The sequence below is a fragment of the Sturnira hondurensis genome, unplaced genomic scaffold (genome assembly GCF_014824575.4).
Source record: "Sturnira hondurensis isolate 20B ecotype Veracruz unplaced genomic scaffold, ASM1482457v3 Scaffold0008992, whole genome shotgun sequence".
Lineage (NCBI taxonomy): Eukaryota > Metazoa > Chordata > Mammalia > Chiroptera > Phyllostomidae > Sturnira > Sturnira hondurensis.
The window spans coordinates 2,341,902-2,360,220 of NW_028081623.1; the positions used below are offsets into that span (position 1 = coordinate 2,341,902).

At 37.3% G+C, this 18,319-nt stretch overlaps 1 protein-coding gene across 2 annotated transcripts in view; it reads right to left on the bottom strand.

Annotated features, from left to right (window-relative positions):
• PTPRZ1 (protein tyrosine phosphatase receptor type Z1) overlaps positions 1 to 18,319 on the bottom strand; it is a 192,033-nt gene that overhangs the window by 80,320 nt on the left and 93,394 nt on the right. For both annotated transcript variants that reach the window (XM_037056516.1, XM_037056515.1), the window contains exons 3-4: positions 6,258 to 6,437; positions 3,604 to 3,755 (exon numbers count right to left, since the gene is read on the bottom strand). In XM_037056516.1, coding sequence (XP_036912411.1) covers positions 3,604 to 3,755; positions 6,258 to 6,437 — 332 coding nt within the window. The remainder of the gene's footprint in view (positions 1 to 3,603; positions 3,756 to 6,257; positions 6,438 to 18,319) is intronic.

Here is an 18,319-nt window from a genome sequence, read left to right on the forward strand (position 1 = left end):
GTGTCTATCTTACATACATATATATATGTGTGTGTAAGATATTGTGCACAGATTCTATACTATTTATTTTGAAGTTCAGGGCTTATGTTTTTGCCAGGATTTTATTAATTAAAAAATATTATATTTAGCCCTGGCTAGTGTAGCTCAGTGGACTGACCATGGGCTGGGAACCAAAGGGTCACCAGTTCGATTCCCAGTCAGGGCACATGCCTGGGTTTCGAGCCAGATCCCCAGTGCAGGCCATGTAAGAGGCAACCACACATGGGTGTTTCTCTCCCTCTCTTTCTCCTTCCCTTCCCTTCTCCCTAAATATAAATAAATAAAATCATTTTTAAAATTAAAAAAATTATTATATTTACTGGGGTAGCATGATTAATAAATATTATATAGGCTTCAAGTGTACAATTCTATAATACATCATCTGTATATTGATTTTCATCTTTGCTCCAAATAAATAATATTGTGAGATAGCTATACTTTCAGAAATGAGAACGTTATGTGCTAAATAAATTTTATTTATTTTGCAATTTAAATTTGATAACTGTTTTCTTTAAGGACATTTAATGCATTTAAAAATAAATTATAAGCTCTAAATCTGAATGTGGTATTCACATTGAAAATAATTTTAGTTCTTTAAAACATAATTAACTTTATTCTTATTTTTTTAATATATTTTATTGATTATACCATTACAGTTGTTCTATTCCCCCCCTTCATTCCCCTCCACCCACACACTCTCTCCCCCACCATTCTCCCCCCCTTAGTTTATAACCATGTGTCTCAAGTTCTTTAGATTCTGTATTTCCCCCACTATTCTCGCCCTCCCCCCTTTCTATTTTCTACCTACCATCTATGCTATTTTCTGTACCTTCTCCCCCCTTCTCCTCCTCCCACCCCCCTGTTGCTAACCCTCCATGTGTTCTTCATTTCTATGGTTCCACTCCTGATCTAGCTGTCCTCTTGGTTTGCTTTTGTTTTAGGTGTGGTTGTTAATAACTGTGTGTTTGCTGTCCTTTCACTGTTCATATTTTTCATCATCTTTTTCTTATGTAAGTCCCTTTAGCATTTCATATAATAAGGGCTTGGTGATGATGAACTCCTTGAACTTGACCTTATCTGAGAAGCACTTTATCTGTCCTTCCATTCTAAATGAAAGTTTTGCTGGATAAAGCAATCTTGGCTGTAGGTCTTTGGATTTCATGACTTGGAATACTTCTTTCCAGCCCCTTCTTGCCTGTAAGGTCTCTTTTGAGAAATCCGCTGACAGTCTGATGGGTACTCCTTTGTAGGTGACTGTCCCCTTATCTCTTGCTGCTTCTAGGATTCTCTCCTTCATTTTAGTCTTGGCTAATGTAATGATGATGTGCCTTGGTGTGTTCCTTCTTGGGTCCAACTTCTTTGGCACTCTCTGAGCTTCCTGGATTTCCTGGAAGTCTATTTCCTTTGCCAGACTGGGGAAGTTCTCCTTTATTATTTGTTCAAATATGTTTTCCACTCGTGGCTGTTCCTTTCCCCCTTCTGGTACCCCTATAATCCGGATGTTGGAACATTTAAAGATGTCCTGGAGGTTCCTAAGCCTCTCCTCATTTTTTTGAATTCTCATTTCTTCATTCCTTTCTGGTCGGTTGTTTGGTTCTTCCTTCTGGTCCATTCCATTGATTTGATCCCCAGTTTTCTTTCCATCGCTATTGGTTTCCTGGACATCTCCCTTCATTTCAATTAGTTTAGCCTTCATATGTTCCTCTAATTTGTGACTATAATCAACCAGTTCTGTGAGCATCCTAATAAACAGTGTCCTGAATTGTGCTTCTGAGAGGCTGGCAATTTCTCAGTTGCTGAGAGTTATTGGCTCTGGGACTTTGAGTTCTTCTTGCGCCATCTTTTGGGCTGTTTGTGCCTGTTCTGTAGCAGGATCGGAGCCCTAAGGTGTTCACTAGAGCAGGGCAACTAAGATGCTGGGTTGTGACGTTGTATGTGGGGGCGGGGTCAAAGAGGGACTATGACTTCCCATCTGCCACCTGCTGCCTAGGGCCCCACCGGCGCCGCAGACAGCAGGGTCACCAGGCCCATGCGTTTCGTTCCACTGCACGTGAGTGTGCCACCACTGTCAGCCCTCCACCACTGGGTTCGCCCCCTGGGGCCTGCGTGGTCCGTCTCACTGCGTGCGAATGTGCGACCATGGTCAGTCTGCCCCACACCCTGACTGGGTCCGGGCTGCTTGCTCGCCTACGTCGGGGGATCTGTCCTGCCGGACCCTGTTCCCCTGCTGGCTCCGTCCCTCTTACCGTCCCCGCTGAACGGTTCGTAGTTGTCGGACTTTCATATAATTAAATTTTCTGGTCTTTGGGTGTGTCTTTGTTCTCCAAACCTTTGTTGTATTCAAACTTGGCTGTGGGAGAAGGCACAGTGTTTCCACCTATGCCTCCATCTTGGCAGAAGTTGCCACTTTATTCTTATTTTTATTATCAATATCAAATTGGATTATAAACTAATACAATTTCATTATAGGTAATTTTAAAAGTACAAGGATTTTCAAGTAGAATGGCATGTATATGCCATTACAAAAAGAAAACCACTGCTAATATTTTCTTTATTTCCATCAGTTATTTTTATATTAGTAATTATTCTTTCTCCCATTTAACCCTCATAATAACTTCATAAGGCAGGAGCTACTACCATTATGTCAATTTTGCAGAAAAAACTGGAAACTCAGGTAAAGTAAATAATTTGGGTAATGTCATGTCGTAAGCTAATAACAAAATGGTAAAGTCCATATTAAAACCTAGTCTATTTGATTCACACTCTATTCTCAGTCACTAGTTTTCATGTTTTATAAAGTTGATATAATAATACCATGTTCAATATTTTATATTGTTTTTAAAAACATTAATACCTTTAAAAATTAAAAAGCATTATCTTATAGTAAAACATATTTGTTTAAATCATTTAAAATGACTTTAGAAGATAACAATATTCCACCATAATGTATTAATCATCTTCTTTTATTTCAACTTTTTATTACTATAAATAAATTTTTTCAACATATATATTTGAGTATGTCTAATTATTTTTTAGGCCAAATTGCTACAAATTGAAATAATGGGTATTGAGACTGAAATATTTCAAGTTTTTAATAAAAACAAGCAAATAATATCCCAGAAAGTCTACCAATTTATACTCTCTCCAGACATGTATGAAAATGTTTATTCCACCCTATACTTATTTATAATAATTATACTTATTTGGAAAATTATAAAGCTGAAAATGTTTCTCATATTTTGTATTTCTTCTATTCTCCAGTATATTAATAAAATGTTCTCCCTTTTTATTTAGGGAATATGGAAGAAATTAATTTATTCATTTATTCATTTACTCATTGACATTATTGATCATCTATAGTTTGGTACTCTGGGTTATCCGGAAGAGAAAAAACAAATTTGGGTGTTATTGTGCTTAGTCTAATGATAAAGACAGATATTAACAAAGTAAATAAAATATAACTATAAATTACAAAATTTGATAGCAAATTAATAAAATTATATGCTAAATAAAATCTCAATGATTTATAAAATGAAGTAGTTACCAGCAGAAGTAGTGACTTACCTCAAGGGGAAATTTTTGTCCTTCTAAACTATGTTCTGATCCATCAGATGACATATTGCATTTTCCCCAGTGAAAAGTTACCTTGCTTGCTTTGAACACTGTTTCTGAAACTCCTCCACTGAGACGGTAGTCATTAGTGAGATTAATTTCCACTAAAACACACACACAAAGTTTCATCTAAATTTCTAAAAATCAAAATTACAAGTTTCAACTAATTTTTTAATATTATAGGTATATTAAAATAGTTCATTTGATAAATTAAAAAATTAAGTTGACATTTTTGGAAGGTGAACTTATAACTCTTTACAATATCTTTAATGTATTTTATTGCCTAAAATATAAATTAAACTGAAGACCTTAACTGCTGTGGAACCCTTATAATAAGCACAAGTCAGCCAGCCAATCTACCTGCTGTGTTTGTTCAGTGTCCTGAGTTGGCAGCTTCCTCAAAGCTCTGCTTCCCTGAGGCATTTGATGGTAGTGAGGGAACAGAGTGAAAGGAGAAGGAACAGAAGGGTAGAAAGAAGAAAATTCTTCTTGTGGGAGTGCTCCCCTTTTCTCAATTTCCGTTCATCTGTTCCTTATCAGGCTGCTGTTTCTGTCCCACCTCGTTATTCCTCCACACATCACCCCAGGCTTCATCAAGCGCCAGAACCTCTGTCCTGGGCTGTGGCAAGAAAGGTGGAAACCCATTTCCACTGAAGGGGTTTTAGACTTGTCTTGTCAGAACTCTGAATGAAAGCTTTCAAAATCTTGAATTCTCCTAATTTGAGTCCCAAGGCAAACATTATCTGACTATTTTAAGAGTTATCTGGAGATAATGATTCTCTTGAAAGCCTAATGCAAGATTTTAATGTCTCTAAATCAGATAAATAGTTTTTGTTCCATGAGAAAGAAACCACTGTTGGCATTAGAGACTGAATCCAACACACTAGCCAGACAACTAGAGACATCAACTTCCATTAATAATATAAATAACAATGGCAAGAACAACAGAATAACAATAATCATCAACATTTATTTATCACAATGTGCCATGCATTCCACTAAGTAATTTATATGTATTAAACATTTGATACTCACATATCCTAGGAAAGAGACAGTATTCTAATCCGTACTTTACAGATAATGAAATTAAGTCACGTAGAGTACCCTGCCCAAGGTTTCACTCTACTTTAAAAGCCAGCATTGAACTCAAAGATGTGGCTCTGAAGATCAAGTACCGACCTCACTCCACTCAGAAAATATTGTGAAGGTGATATGTCTCACTGCTTTGTAACAGCCTTCCAAGGTGGTACTAAAAATGTCAAGTTTGGGGATATACACTTTTATGAATCTAATTAATAATATAGTATAACATGAGATATTGTTCTGAATTTTTTATTTAATACATACTGTATTTTGCTGTGTATAATGTGCTCCCATGTATAATGCATACCAATGTTTTAGCACTTTCCATGTATAATGCACATTCTTATTTTTCCCTCAAAAATTTGGACAAAAACATGCACATTATACATGGCAAAATATAATACTTATTGAGAACTACACAGTAGGCACTGATGTAGAAAAATTCCTATCCTCATGAGATTTAAAACTAAATTGCTATATTCAAATAATTATATTACTAAATTATGAAAAATATTGAAATAATTCACTATGATAAACCATATCAACATAGCTACTGTTACAATATTGAATATGTTTTCTAACATTCCCCTATGAGCATATTTTTACTTAACTTCTTGATATACATATAATTTAATTTAAAATATATCAGAAAAGGTGTTCATTTTTAAAAATAATTTTGTCTACTTATCATTCATTGGAATTTTTATGGTATTACTAAAATATTATATTTTAAGGTAATATAAAAATATTATATTTTTCATGTTTAAAAAAAAAAGAGTCTTGCCCTGGCTGGTGTGGCTCAGTGGATTGAGTGCCAGCCTGTGAACCAAAGGGTCACCAGTTCAATTCCCAGTCAGGGAACATGCTTGGGTTGCAGGCTAGGCCCTCAGTAGGGGGGTGCATGAGATGCAATCATACATTGATGTTCCTCTTCCTCTCTTTCTCCCTCCCTTCCCCTCTGTCTAAAAATAAATAAATAAAATCTTAAAAATTAAAAAAAATAAAAATATAAAAAGATAGTCTCAAGAAAGACCACTTAGTGCTCTCTAAAGACCATCTATAATTCTAAACTTTTATATAAAAAGTCTAGCGATTTCTTTTCTTAAATTCATTTATAGTCAATTGCTTTTTTTCTTATTCAATTATTGAATATAGTATGAGGCTGAGCAGATATATCAGACTATAATGCCCAAGAAAGGAAAATACTGATTGACTAAGAGATTAAACAGTGATTGAATTATTAGAGTGTATATTAACTATATATTACATTATATTTATCACATTTCCTAGTGGAGACATTATTGCTACATTATTGGAGAACATAATGTAATAACTTTGGTCATTCTGTTTATTTGTACACATTTTCAAAATATTGTCTAAACTTCCAATTTTTCATGTGCTATTGGGTTTCTTCTACATACAGTTTCTATCCAGTTCAAAGTACATTAAAGAAAAGTCAAATGAAAGTAATCTAAATACATAATAAACATATTAAAGTCACAATCAAAATGTAAACATTTTACCTGTTTTCCCATTGTTATGAATGAATGTGTTTTCTAAAGATGATTTATCCCAACCCTGAAATTTAAGTTTCTTCAGATTCACATTTACTTGTGTAAGATCTTCATCAATGTTGATTGGAGATTGTTTGGGGCTATTACATGTTGGATATTTCTTTCCCCAATTTTTTTGACTCAGTGCTCCTAGCAAAAGGAAAGGGTAAGAAGTTAGTTTCATAATTTAAAATGCAAAAGCTACATTTTGTATTATAAAGTAGCTAATCTATTATATTAAAAAATATACAACAGTAGGAAAGACTGAGACATCTTTGAACCTATTCAAACAAGAACTAGACCTAGATTTAGATTCTGAGATTTAAAATAAGCACTTTAAAAAGAGGCCTACAGACCACATCAAGTGCAGAGAACAGCACTGCTTACTTTAGCCATCATACCTCTTCAAGCCGACAGGAAAGCCTAATTGTCATATAAGGCAGCAGTCCTGGCCCAGGGCTCCAGATTCACAGGTGTCCAGATGACAGTGCTGACCTCCTTAGCCCTGTCCATGGGGGTGGCCCCCTTCAGACATCCTCTCATCCCTTTTAAATGATGTGGTTTAATTTCCATCTGCTCAGTCTTGTTCACAAAAACATAATTACCAGCACATCCTTCCCTCCCCTCTCCTCTCCCCAGTTTTTTTTTGGGGGGGGCATAAAACAAACATGGTTTTATTGTTTAACATTCAGCAAAATGAAACAGGGCTCTCTATAAAGATTTTGGCTTACAGTGAAGTGACTGCTCATGTATGTGTTCCACAGAATGAACAGTCCGATAAACTGACACTGCCCTGTACTACCTGCATTTCACCCCTTCCTGAAACCCTGATCATTTCTCATAACCTTGTTTCACTGACATTGTGTAGCCAAACACCCACGCAGTGCTAAGAACAGCCATACTTTATTTAAAGGTCTATTGAAATGCATAAAATGTTGCAACTTCAAATCTTAAACTTTTCGCTGGCTAGCATTTCTGCAGCATCTCATGCAACAGCAGAACGGCAGCACTGTTTCCAGCTTACATCCCTTTCAATGCTTCTGTCAGAACACACGTTGGGTAAGGCCCAGACTAAATATGGTTGATGCTGAAGGAAATTATAAGTAAACACACCCTCTATACCACCCTATTCTACTACAGGGTCCGGCAGAAGTAAAGCTTGCTTGAGTGTGCTTGGTGGGGTAATTATATGTCTATAATAATTCATACTTTTAATTTGAATATTTCATCTAAAATGTCATATGGTGTGCTTGAGTGTGTGATATTGTTATGTTACAGGATTACATGCTTATGATTTTGTAATAAAATAGTTTGTAATAAAAAAGGGGGGTTACTTGTACCAGGCTCTGTATATGACACCTGCTCCTTGTGACAAAGCATCGATTTTCAGTCAGGATCCTGGAAGAATTTTAAAAACATGCACTGCTTGACTATTCAGTCAGGACCACTGACCTCTTTTCCCTAGATTGTCAAGTAAAAAATGACAACAGCCAACACAACAATAATTGTGCTGTGTGACTGCCCTGTCTCAAACAATAAACACACAGGTCATACAATGGAGTTACATCTTATGGGTCACATTGCATAACAAGGATGCCTTTGACTGGTTAATTCTTGGTGCACCCAATTTTTTAAAAAGTCACTGCAGTAAAAGGGGTTAAATATAATTACTATATATATATTTTTTTTTTGAAATTGATCAAAATTACACTTTTTTTGGTCAGGTGGGCAAAAGGTAGCTTTTTTTGGTGCTCCACAAAACTTTAGTAATTAGTTTATATGGTATGTTCCATCAGGTGAAAAAAGTCAAAAATCATTGTGATAGAGCAATCAATGAGGATGGACTTCCATGCAATCTTTCATAATGTGACAAAACTAAATTTGCATAATTTAGCCCAGGAAAGAAATCATAATCAGTCATCCCATAAAACTGCCCATGTAGCCAAGGAAAATTAGGTGATTCGTCTCCTAGTGAGGCATCTACCCAAATTGACAGGTGCTGAAAACTTTATTTTTCAAAATCTAACTCTATTCCTAGAGGGTACAAGTGTCACATGGTTGAAGGATTCACAGTGGTGCACATGCCAGCTTCTCGGAACAGCTCTAATGATCGGAGCAATACCATTTCAACTTCACAGCAAAGAGCATTGGTTAATTAGGGCAGGAAAACACCACTGGTTTATTAATATCAATGTAAGAGAAGCAGAGAGAGAATTTTCAGCATGCATCAATAAAGCCGTTTGAATTGCTTAAATTTTTAATAAAGTGAAATACATTTCTAGACACTTAGTGGTGGAAGAGTCTCATAGTGGTGGGTCACAGAAACATACGAATTTAAGTATCTAGTAACAATGCATATGATTTATAGACCTGCTATTTCCCATAGCATTTAGTAATCATCTCTATTTGGACTCTAATTGTTTTATCCAAACTGAACATCTGACACTGACTCTGAAACCACCTCCTCCTACAGTCTTTGTCATCCCTTAAACTTCGAAGTCATCCCGATGCCTCTACTTCCTCCTCAGCCAGCCCTTTGGGTCTGCCGTCACGTCATATCTCTAGTCAGACCATTTTTCATCTCCATCGTTACCATCCTAACCCAACCCACTCTCATCATTAGCCTGTGTGTTGCTATTCCACAAGCAGCACTGTTATCACCTAGGAGATTGTTAGGAGAGTCAGGTTGCAGCCTTACTAAGTCAGAATCTAATTTTAACACAATCCCCAGGAGATTTATATACACATTAAATTTTGAGAAGCAATGGCTTAGACACCTCGGGTGCCTTTTATCTTCTGCTTCTATCACAATTCTGCTCTCCCCTTCACAGTAGGCAGGATTCTGAAGTAACCACTTCCCACCCCCCAATATCCAAACCCTATGTGGCTAGGAATGAACAGCGACCCCATGGTGCCAGCCAGTAAGAACGGACAAACATGCCAGTCACACAAAGACAAATACTGAATGATTCCACAGCTATGTGGTATATAAAACTGTCAAACTCACAGAAACAGAAAGCAGCATGGTGGTTGTCAGCAGACAGGAGGAGGGAGGAAAGGGTAATAGTGTAATGGGTACAGAGTTTCAGATCTGCAAGATGAAAACATTTTGAAGATGTTTTACAATGTGAGTATTCTTAACACACTGAACTGTATTTAACAAATGGTTAAGATGATAAAATTTGTTATTTTTTCTTTACCACTGTGGAAAAAATGATCAGGATGGCTAAAACAAATAACAAACAAACAAAAATTAAGGACCTGGACCTCAATGTTGCAACCATATGGAAGTGAATTCTGCCAAAAACCTGTATAAGCTTGAAACTGGACCCTGCACTTCAAATGGCATTTTGATGTGAGACTCATGAGATGCTGAGCAGAGAACCCAGGTAAATGGTCCCTCCCTGACTCTGGACCCATGGAAACTGTGAGATAATAACTACGTGCATTTTAAGCCACAAAATCTACAGCTATTTGTAGTGAAACATAAAAAGAAATGAATACAATGGGTAGGTAAAGTAATTTTTAAAAATATATACCATACTGTGTGTCAATCCTTGGCTAAGTATCCTCCCAAAACTCTTCTTCTCAGAGTAAAAGGTAAATAAACGCCTTACCATGGCTGACAGATACTATGTGATATCACCACTCACATCCTCTCTGATCTCATGTCCTGCTGTTCTGCGGTTCTCACCCTACTCTAGACACATGGTCGTCTTGTCTGCCCCTGAAAATGGGAAGAAGCCCCAGGGCTGGGCACTTGCTGCCTCTTCTTCCTGGAATGCTCCACCTCAGATGTCCTCTCTCTCCTGCCCTGGCTTCAATGAGGAACCTGCTCAAATGCATCTCGTCAGAGAAACTTTCCCTGGACATCCTGTACAAAATGCACCTGTCATGCTCAATTCTCTCTCCTTAATTTACTTTTGTTCTCCTAGGAAATTAATTATGTTTATTTGTTTCCACACCCTAGAACATGGGAAGAAGCCCTGGCACCCAGCAGGTGTTCAGGAAGCACTTGTGGAATGACTGACTCAGACACATAAAGATGATGATATCTTTTGTTTCATGAGTTTGAGCTCAGAGAGATCTAATAGAAACAACAAAACATTCCTAGCTCAACTGTAGGTCACATTTTACTCTTTATTACATGATGGTTTTGTTGAGTAGTCCCTACTAAACTTCTGAAGGATATCAAGAAAAGACATAATGTCCAACCTAAATGTTATCTGACATTTTATAGCACAATGATCCTAAAAAAAGTGATTATGTTTGAACTGAAACAAATGATTACACTGAGTGTGGACTTAGTTTCAAACACCTTCTAGATCATGGTGTCAAGTACAGTACAAGAAGCCTCCTTAATTTTTATAATGAAAGACAAAATTAAAGAGGCAGAAGAGAAAATTACATTTTTTATTGTTGTTCAATTACAGATGTCTGCATTTTCTCCCTTCCCCTGCCTGCCACCCCAGCCAAACCACCCTCCCTACCTTGCTTCCACCCTCTCCCTTGGTTTTGTCCATGAGTCCTTTATAGTAGTTCCTGAAAACCCCTCTACCCACTGGCCCCTCCCTGCTCCCCTCTGGCTACTGTTAGATTTCAATGTCTCTGGTTATATTCTGTTTGCTTTTTTCTTTTATTGATTATGTTCGGGTTAAAGGTGTGATCATATGGTATTTGTCTTTCACTGCCTGGCTTATTTTGCTTAGCATAATGCTTTCCAGTTCCATACATGCTGTCACAAAGGGTATAAGCTCCTTCTTTCTTTCTGCTGCATGGAATTCCATTGTGTAAATGTACTATAGTGTTTTGAACCACTCATTTGTTGATGTGCACTTAAGTTGCTTCCAGCACTCAGCTATTGTAAATTAGGGTGCTCTGTTATGAACATTGGGGTGCATAAGTTCTTTTGGATTGGTGTTTCAGGGTTCTTAGGGTATAATCCCAGCAGTGGAATTGCTGGGTCAAAAGGCAGTTCCACTTTTAGTTTTCTGAGGAAATTCCATACTGTTTTCCACAGTGGCTGCACCAGTCTGCATTCCTACCAACAGTGCACTAGGGTTCCCTTTTCTCCGCATCCTCTCTAATATTTGTTTATTTGTTTGCATTCATTTTGACCATTGTGAGGTAGTATCTCATTGTGGTTTTAAATCTCTCTGATGGCTAATGATGCTGAGCATTTTTTTATATGTCTCTGGGCCCTCTGTATGTCCTACTTGGAGAAGGGTCTGTTCAAGTCTTTTTCTAATTTTTTAATTGGATTTTTTGTCTTCCTGGAGTGGAGTTGTGTGAGTTCTAAGAATAAATCTAACCAAGAAGGTAAAAGACCTATACTTGGAAAACTATATAACACTGAAGATAGAAATTAAGGAAGACACACAACAAATGGAAACATATACTGTGCTCATGGATTGGAAGAATTGACATCATCAAAATGTCCATACTACCCAAAGCAATTTACAGATTCAGTGCAATACCTATTAAAGTACCAATGGCATATTTCACAGACATAGAACAAACACTTCAAAAATTTATATGGAACCGTAAAGACCCCGAATTGCAGCTGTAATTTTGAGAAAGAAGAGCAAAGTAGGAGGGATTACAATACCTGATATCAAACTGTATTACAAGGCCACTGTAATCAAAACAGCCTGGTACTGGCATAAAAACAGGCACATAGACCAATGGAACAGAACAGAGAGCCCAGAAATAAACCCAACTCTCTACAGTCAATTAATATTTGACAAAGGGGGCAGTAACATAAATTGGAGTAAATATAGCCTCTTCAACAAATGATTTTGGGAGAACTGGACAGCTACATGCAAAAAAATGAAACTCGAGCACCAACTTACATCATACACCAAAATAAATTCAAGGTGTATAAAAGACTTAAATACAAGCCGGGAAACCATTAAAGCCCTAGAGGAGAGCATTGGCAGGAAAATCTCAGCTATTCCACGTAGCAATATTTTTACTGATACATCCCCTAGAGCAAGGGACATAAAGGAAAGAATAAACAAACGGGATCTCATCAAAGTAAAAAGCTTCTGCATGGCTAAAGAAAACAGTATTAAAATAAAAGGAGAACCAGCTATTTGGGAAAACATATTTGCCAATGCTACCTCAGATAAGGGTTTGATCTCCAAACTATATACAGAAAACTACTTTTTATGAAAAGGCTAAAAAAAAAAAAAACAGAAAAAGCCCAGAAAAGTTCTTTTAAAAAATATATAAGACAAAAAAAGTCCACTGAGGTTCTTTTTTGCACAGAACTCCAGAAATAAGGTTGTTTTGAATTTTATTAAGTAGGCTAAAGAAAGTAAACTAATAATAAACTTTTAAAACTGTGCACAAGAATGAAACATAGATAGAAAAAGCACTATGAGGGGACATCCAAGAAAACCAGAATTATCTTCTGGAGGGCAGGCCCCTTGTAGTACAGGCTTAGCCCACCAGGTAAGTGTTGTAGGACCCATTTGTATCAGTGCAGCAGCTGGCATGGTTGTGAGAGGTTGCGTGGGGTGTCAGTGAATTGTTTTGAGGACTTTTAAAAATACATTTACCCATTTTATAGTGGGTAATTTATGAGCATACCTGCCCATACCGTGTTTAGTGTTCCAGTTTTTGACCAAAAAACATCATGACCCCTGTGCCCCACCCTCCCTATTTACCTGATCTCACCCTGGATGCCTTTTTTTTTGTTTCCCTGGATGAAAAATTCCTCAAAGGGAAATGTTTTGCCAATATGGAAAAAGTGAAACAAAAAACGGTAGAGGCACTAAAAAGCATCAAAATCAACGAGTTCAAAAACTGTTTTGAGCAGTGGGGAAAAAAGTATCAATAGTTGTATTGCATCAGATGGAGACTACTTTGAAGGTGACTGAAGTTTAAACATGTAAGAATAAACAATCTTTTATAAATAAATTCCAGTTTTCTGGGTCCCGTCTCATAAATGTATTTTATGTATCTTTAATAATAAAATAATAAAAAACTTAAGGAGTTCCAGCCAAGATGGAGACACAGGTAAAAACGCTTTGCTTCCTCACACAACCAAAAGAAGGATAACAAACCCATCTAAAATCAATAAACAATCAGAAGTGCCAAAAAATGGAATTGCATGGAACTCCGACAACCAAGGAATTATAGAAATGGTCAACCAGACCAACAAAACCAACCAGACCAACCAGACCAACCAGACCAGTAAGATGGTCAGAAGGAGAGAACCCACGGCCAGGCAGCTGACCTGACTGTGCAGGGAGGAAGGTCTGGCTGAGAAGAACCTGGGACAAGGTGGTGGACTGCATGGGCGGGCTGGCTGGACGGGAAACTGAGACTCAGAGCTGGGTGCAGACTGCAACAGTTGGCATGGTGGGAGAAATTCCCAGTCTCATCGAGAGTTTGTCAAAAAGTGGGGCTAGAGAGGAGCAGGTGAGCTGCATTGTTCCCTTACTGGCCCCACCCCCACAGGCAGCAACACAGCACAGCAAGGAGAGTTGCCCTGCCCTGGTGAATACCTAAGGCCCCGCCCTCTAACAACTTAGCAGGTGTGCTCAGACAAAGAAATATGGCCCAAGTGAAAGAAAAGAGCAATACTCCAGAAAAAGAACTAAGTGACAAGGAGATAGACAACCTATCAGATGCAGACTTTGAAACACTGGTAATCAGGATGCTCACAGAACTGATTGAGCTTGCTCAAAAAATGAAAGGACAAATGAAGAAGACCCAAAATGAAATAAAGCAACATATTCAGGAACCAACAGTGACAGGAAGGAAACTAGGACTCAAAGCAATGATTTGGAGCAGAGGGAAGAAATAAACATCCAACTAGAACAGAATGAAGAAACAAGAACTCAAAAAGATGAAGAGAGGCTTAGGAACCTCTGGGACAACTTTAAATGTTCCAATATCCAAATTACAGGGGTGCCAGAAGGAGAAGAACAAGAGGAAGAAATTGAAAACTTATTTGAACAAATAATGAAGGAAAACTTCCCCAATCTGGTGAAGGAAATAGACTTCAAGGAAGTCTGGAAAGCTTAGAGAGTCCCCAAGAAGTTGGACCCAAAGAGGAACACAGCAAGGCACATGACCAATAAGTTACCCAAGATTAAAGAGAAAGAGAGAATCTTCAAAGTAGCAAGAGAAAAGGAGAGAGTTACCTACAAAGGAGTGCCCATAAAGCAATCAGCTGATTCCTCAAAAGAAACTTTATAGGCAAGAAGGGGCTGGAAAGAAGTATTTGAAGTCACAAAAGGCAAGGACCTACATCCAAGATTACTTTACCCAGCAAAGCTTTCATTTAGAATGGAAGGGCAGATAAAGTGCTTCCCAGATAAGATCAAGTTAAAGGAGTTCGCCATCACCAAGCCTTTATTACATGAAATGTTAAAGGGACTTATCTAAGAAAAAGTAGGTCAAAAATATGAACAGTAAAATGACAACAATCTCATGACTATCAACAAACGAACTTAAAAAACAACAAAAACAAAAACAAATACTAAACAACAATTAGAACAGGAACAGAATCACAGAAATGGACATCACATGGAGGGTTTTCAGTGGGGAGAGTGAAAGGAAGAATAGGGGGAGAAGGTAATGGGAATAAGAAGCATAAATGGTAGACATAAAATAGATAGGGAGAGGTTAAGAATGGTATAGGAAACAGAGAAGTCAAAGAACTTATATGTACAACCCATGAACATGAACTAAATGGGGGATGCTGGAGGGTTGGGGGTTTCAGGGTGGAGGGGAGATAAAAGGAAAAAATTGAGAAAACTGTAATAGCACAATCAATAAAATATTAAAAAATAAATAAATGAAATTCACCTTATGCTTAAACATTATTTTTAAAATTCCCAAATTAATATTTTAATTAATAATTTCAGACCTCAGTCCATGCAGTGGTTAAAGCCAAGATGATGTACTTGGGAAGGCAGTGCACTCAATTCATTAGAAATATATTTTATCCACTGGAGTGTTATTAGTGAATGTGGTGAAGGAAGAAATTAGGATACTCGCTTTAGCTGCAACTCAAAAATATGAGGTTGATTTTACCAATGAGGAGTACAGAGTACTGAATGTCAGCTCTAGAAAATTAAAATAAATTATTCATTCATGTAGTCACAATTGCTTTCATCCATTTACTGACTCATCTGAGTAGTACCACTCCTATAAATTTCCTGTGGTTATCTCTACTGGAGCATGCAACAGACGGTATTTTGTTTGTTAACTTTTCTATTTCTATTTCCATTTCATCTGCATTTTACTGCTCAACTCTGAGTGGAGCACATAGTAGAAACAAATTAAATTATTGTGAAATAGTCTTTGTGCACCAAATAAATGTATTCAATATTTAAATACTGTGCACTTTGTATTCTAAGCAGAACTGAAAACAATTGTAGATTTTGTAGGAGACACACATAAGTTTAGGTCTGTTTGCTTGCTTGTTTATTCTTGCATTTTAGAAGATCAGGGGCAGGTTAAATAAAAAACAGACAAATGACTAAAAGAGTGGAAGAGCTGAAAGTAGGTCAACACAGATATCAAAAGCACACATGTGACCCCAGAGAAATGAGTGGAACATTCACAGGCAGACAGGGAACCAAGAACATGTCTGGCTGAGTTGTGGACCTGAGTAAACTCCCTGGGGCAGAGAAGTGCAGGCAATGCTCAGAGACAAGTGAGCAGTCTAGTTTGGTCTACTGAGCACAGAGTGGATGTCAAGGAATTCTGCAGATGGAGATGGAAAAGCAAACTGTGATCAAATTTACCTTGATAAGCCAGTGGGAAGTGAAAAGACTTTGAAAGAGTAAAAGACCTCACAGCAGTCTTATCAGAAAGATCTAGCTGGCAGAAATGCAGGAAAAAAGGCTGTATAATTTGTGGACATTTTCATAGGCATCATCTATTTGTTTTCATTTAATTTGTACTGAATTACTGTGCAAGGTACTGAATGTTTGTCTCCTGAAGATTCAAATGTTGAAATCCTATCCCCAATGTGATGGTATTTGAAGGTGGTATCTTTAGGAGATGATTAGGTCAGGGGGGCTGAGCCCTTGTTAATGGGATTAGTGCCCTAAGGATGAGACCCCCAAGAGTTTCCTTGCTCCCATGTGAGGTTACAGTGAAAAGATAGCAGCCTAGGAAACAACCTCCTGCAGACATTGAATTTGCGGGTGACTTCATCTTGGAATTCCCAGCCTTCAGAACTGTGAGAAATAACTTTCTGTTATTTATAACCTACCAGTCTATGAAACTTTGTTATAGCAGCCGGAACAGACTAGGATGCCTTATACTTATTTGAACTACAATATATGTGTGTTATTCATGTTGTAATTTCAGCACCTTTCTCAGACCCTTCCACATAAGAATTCAATAAACATTTTCCCAATCAGTAAATGCTTCAACAACATATCTACAGTCACCCACCCATCTCTGTCTTTGTATTATACACGTTGTTCAATTAGTGTCCTACACACACACACACACACACACACACACACATTTTAAAAAGCATCCCACTTGGGGAAATATAACTTTACTAGTCTCTAACAAAAAAGTATCAGCTGAGGAAAACTAAAGTTTAAAACAAAGAGGAAATGAACAAAAAAAATAAAAAACAAAGAAAACCAAATGCTTTTACTATTCAGTAAAAATAAAATTTTAAATGATGAAAATACAATAAAAAGCATTTCTTTCTCTATATATTTTGCATTATTCCTGTTGAATCTTCCCATTTAATATCAGAAAACATGGACAAAAATTATAATATTGTATAAGGTATTCAGCAGAGAGCCACTGAAAATTCATGAAAAAAAAATTTTTTTAAAGGACAGCATTTATTTTTTAAAAATATTTTATTTATTTATTTATCTTTGGAGGGGAAGGAGAGAGGGAGAGAAACATCAATGTATGGTTGCCCTTCATGCTTCCCCTGCTGGGAGTTGGCCTGCAGGGAACAGGCCTGCAACCCAGGCATGTGCCCTGACTGGGAATCGAACCACGGCCCTCTGGTTCGCAGGCCCATGCTCAATCCACTGAGCTACACCAGCCAGGGCCAAATTCATGAAAATTTAATAAAAATTCCAGTATGATCTTTTTAAGTTACCCTAAATTGCTATTAACAAGATTTAATTAATGGTTGACTTAGAACTGATTCTTCGAATATGAGCTGTTAAGATAAACATGCACTGCTTTTAATTTTAGAGAATTTCTTTCTAGTTCAAAGTTAAGAAAATGTTTGCATTTCTATATATTTTTATGTAAAAATTTTAAAAGGCAAATATAAATGTAGTAAGGCTGAGGTAAGGCTGTAGTAATGATTTCAGCACTGATGATAATTTGCCTTGAATATACTCCAATATTGCAAACACTATAAATCTTAGCTTTACAAAGTACTGTGGCCTTGTTTTATATCTGATAACAAAGATACCAAAAGCAAAAGTGAAAATATCACTTAAGGGGTTCCAAGATGGCTGAAGAGTAGGTGGAAGCTACACTCACCTGCTCCCGGTCTCAAATTGGATTTACATCCATATGACAGCATAATCAACTTGAATAACAAACTGAAGAATAGCTGAACTGAAACATTGTAACCAAAAATTAACAGAAACCATGTAGAGACTGGTAAGAAACGGGGAAACGCAGAAAGGGTGAGCCTCCACACTCAGGTGCTGTAGCTGAGAAGCTAGAAGAATACTGAGGCTGCAAAACTCCCTCCCACTGAAAGTGTGGGGTCTCAACTCCACACAGGGATCCCCAAACTAGAGCAACAGAGACANCAAGATGGCTGAAGAGTAGGTGGAAGCTACACTCACCTGCTCCCGGTCTCAAATTGGATTTACATCCATATGACAGCATAATCAACTTGAATAACAAACTGAAGAATAGCTGAACTGAAACATTGTAACCAAAAATTAACAGAAACCATGTAGAGACTGGTAAGAAACGGGGAAAAGCAGAAAGGGTGAGCCTCCACACTCAGGTGCTGTAGCTGAGAAGCTAGAAGAATACTGAGCCTGCAAAACTCCCTCCCA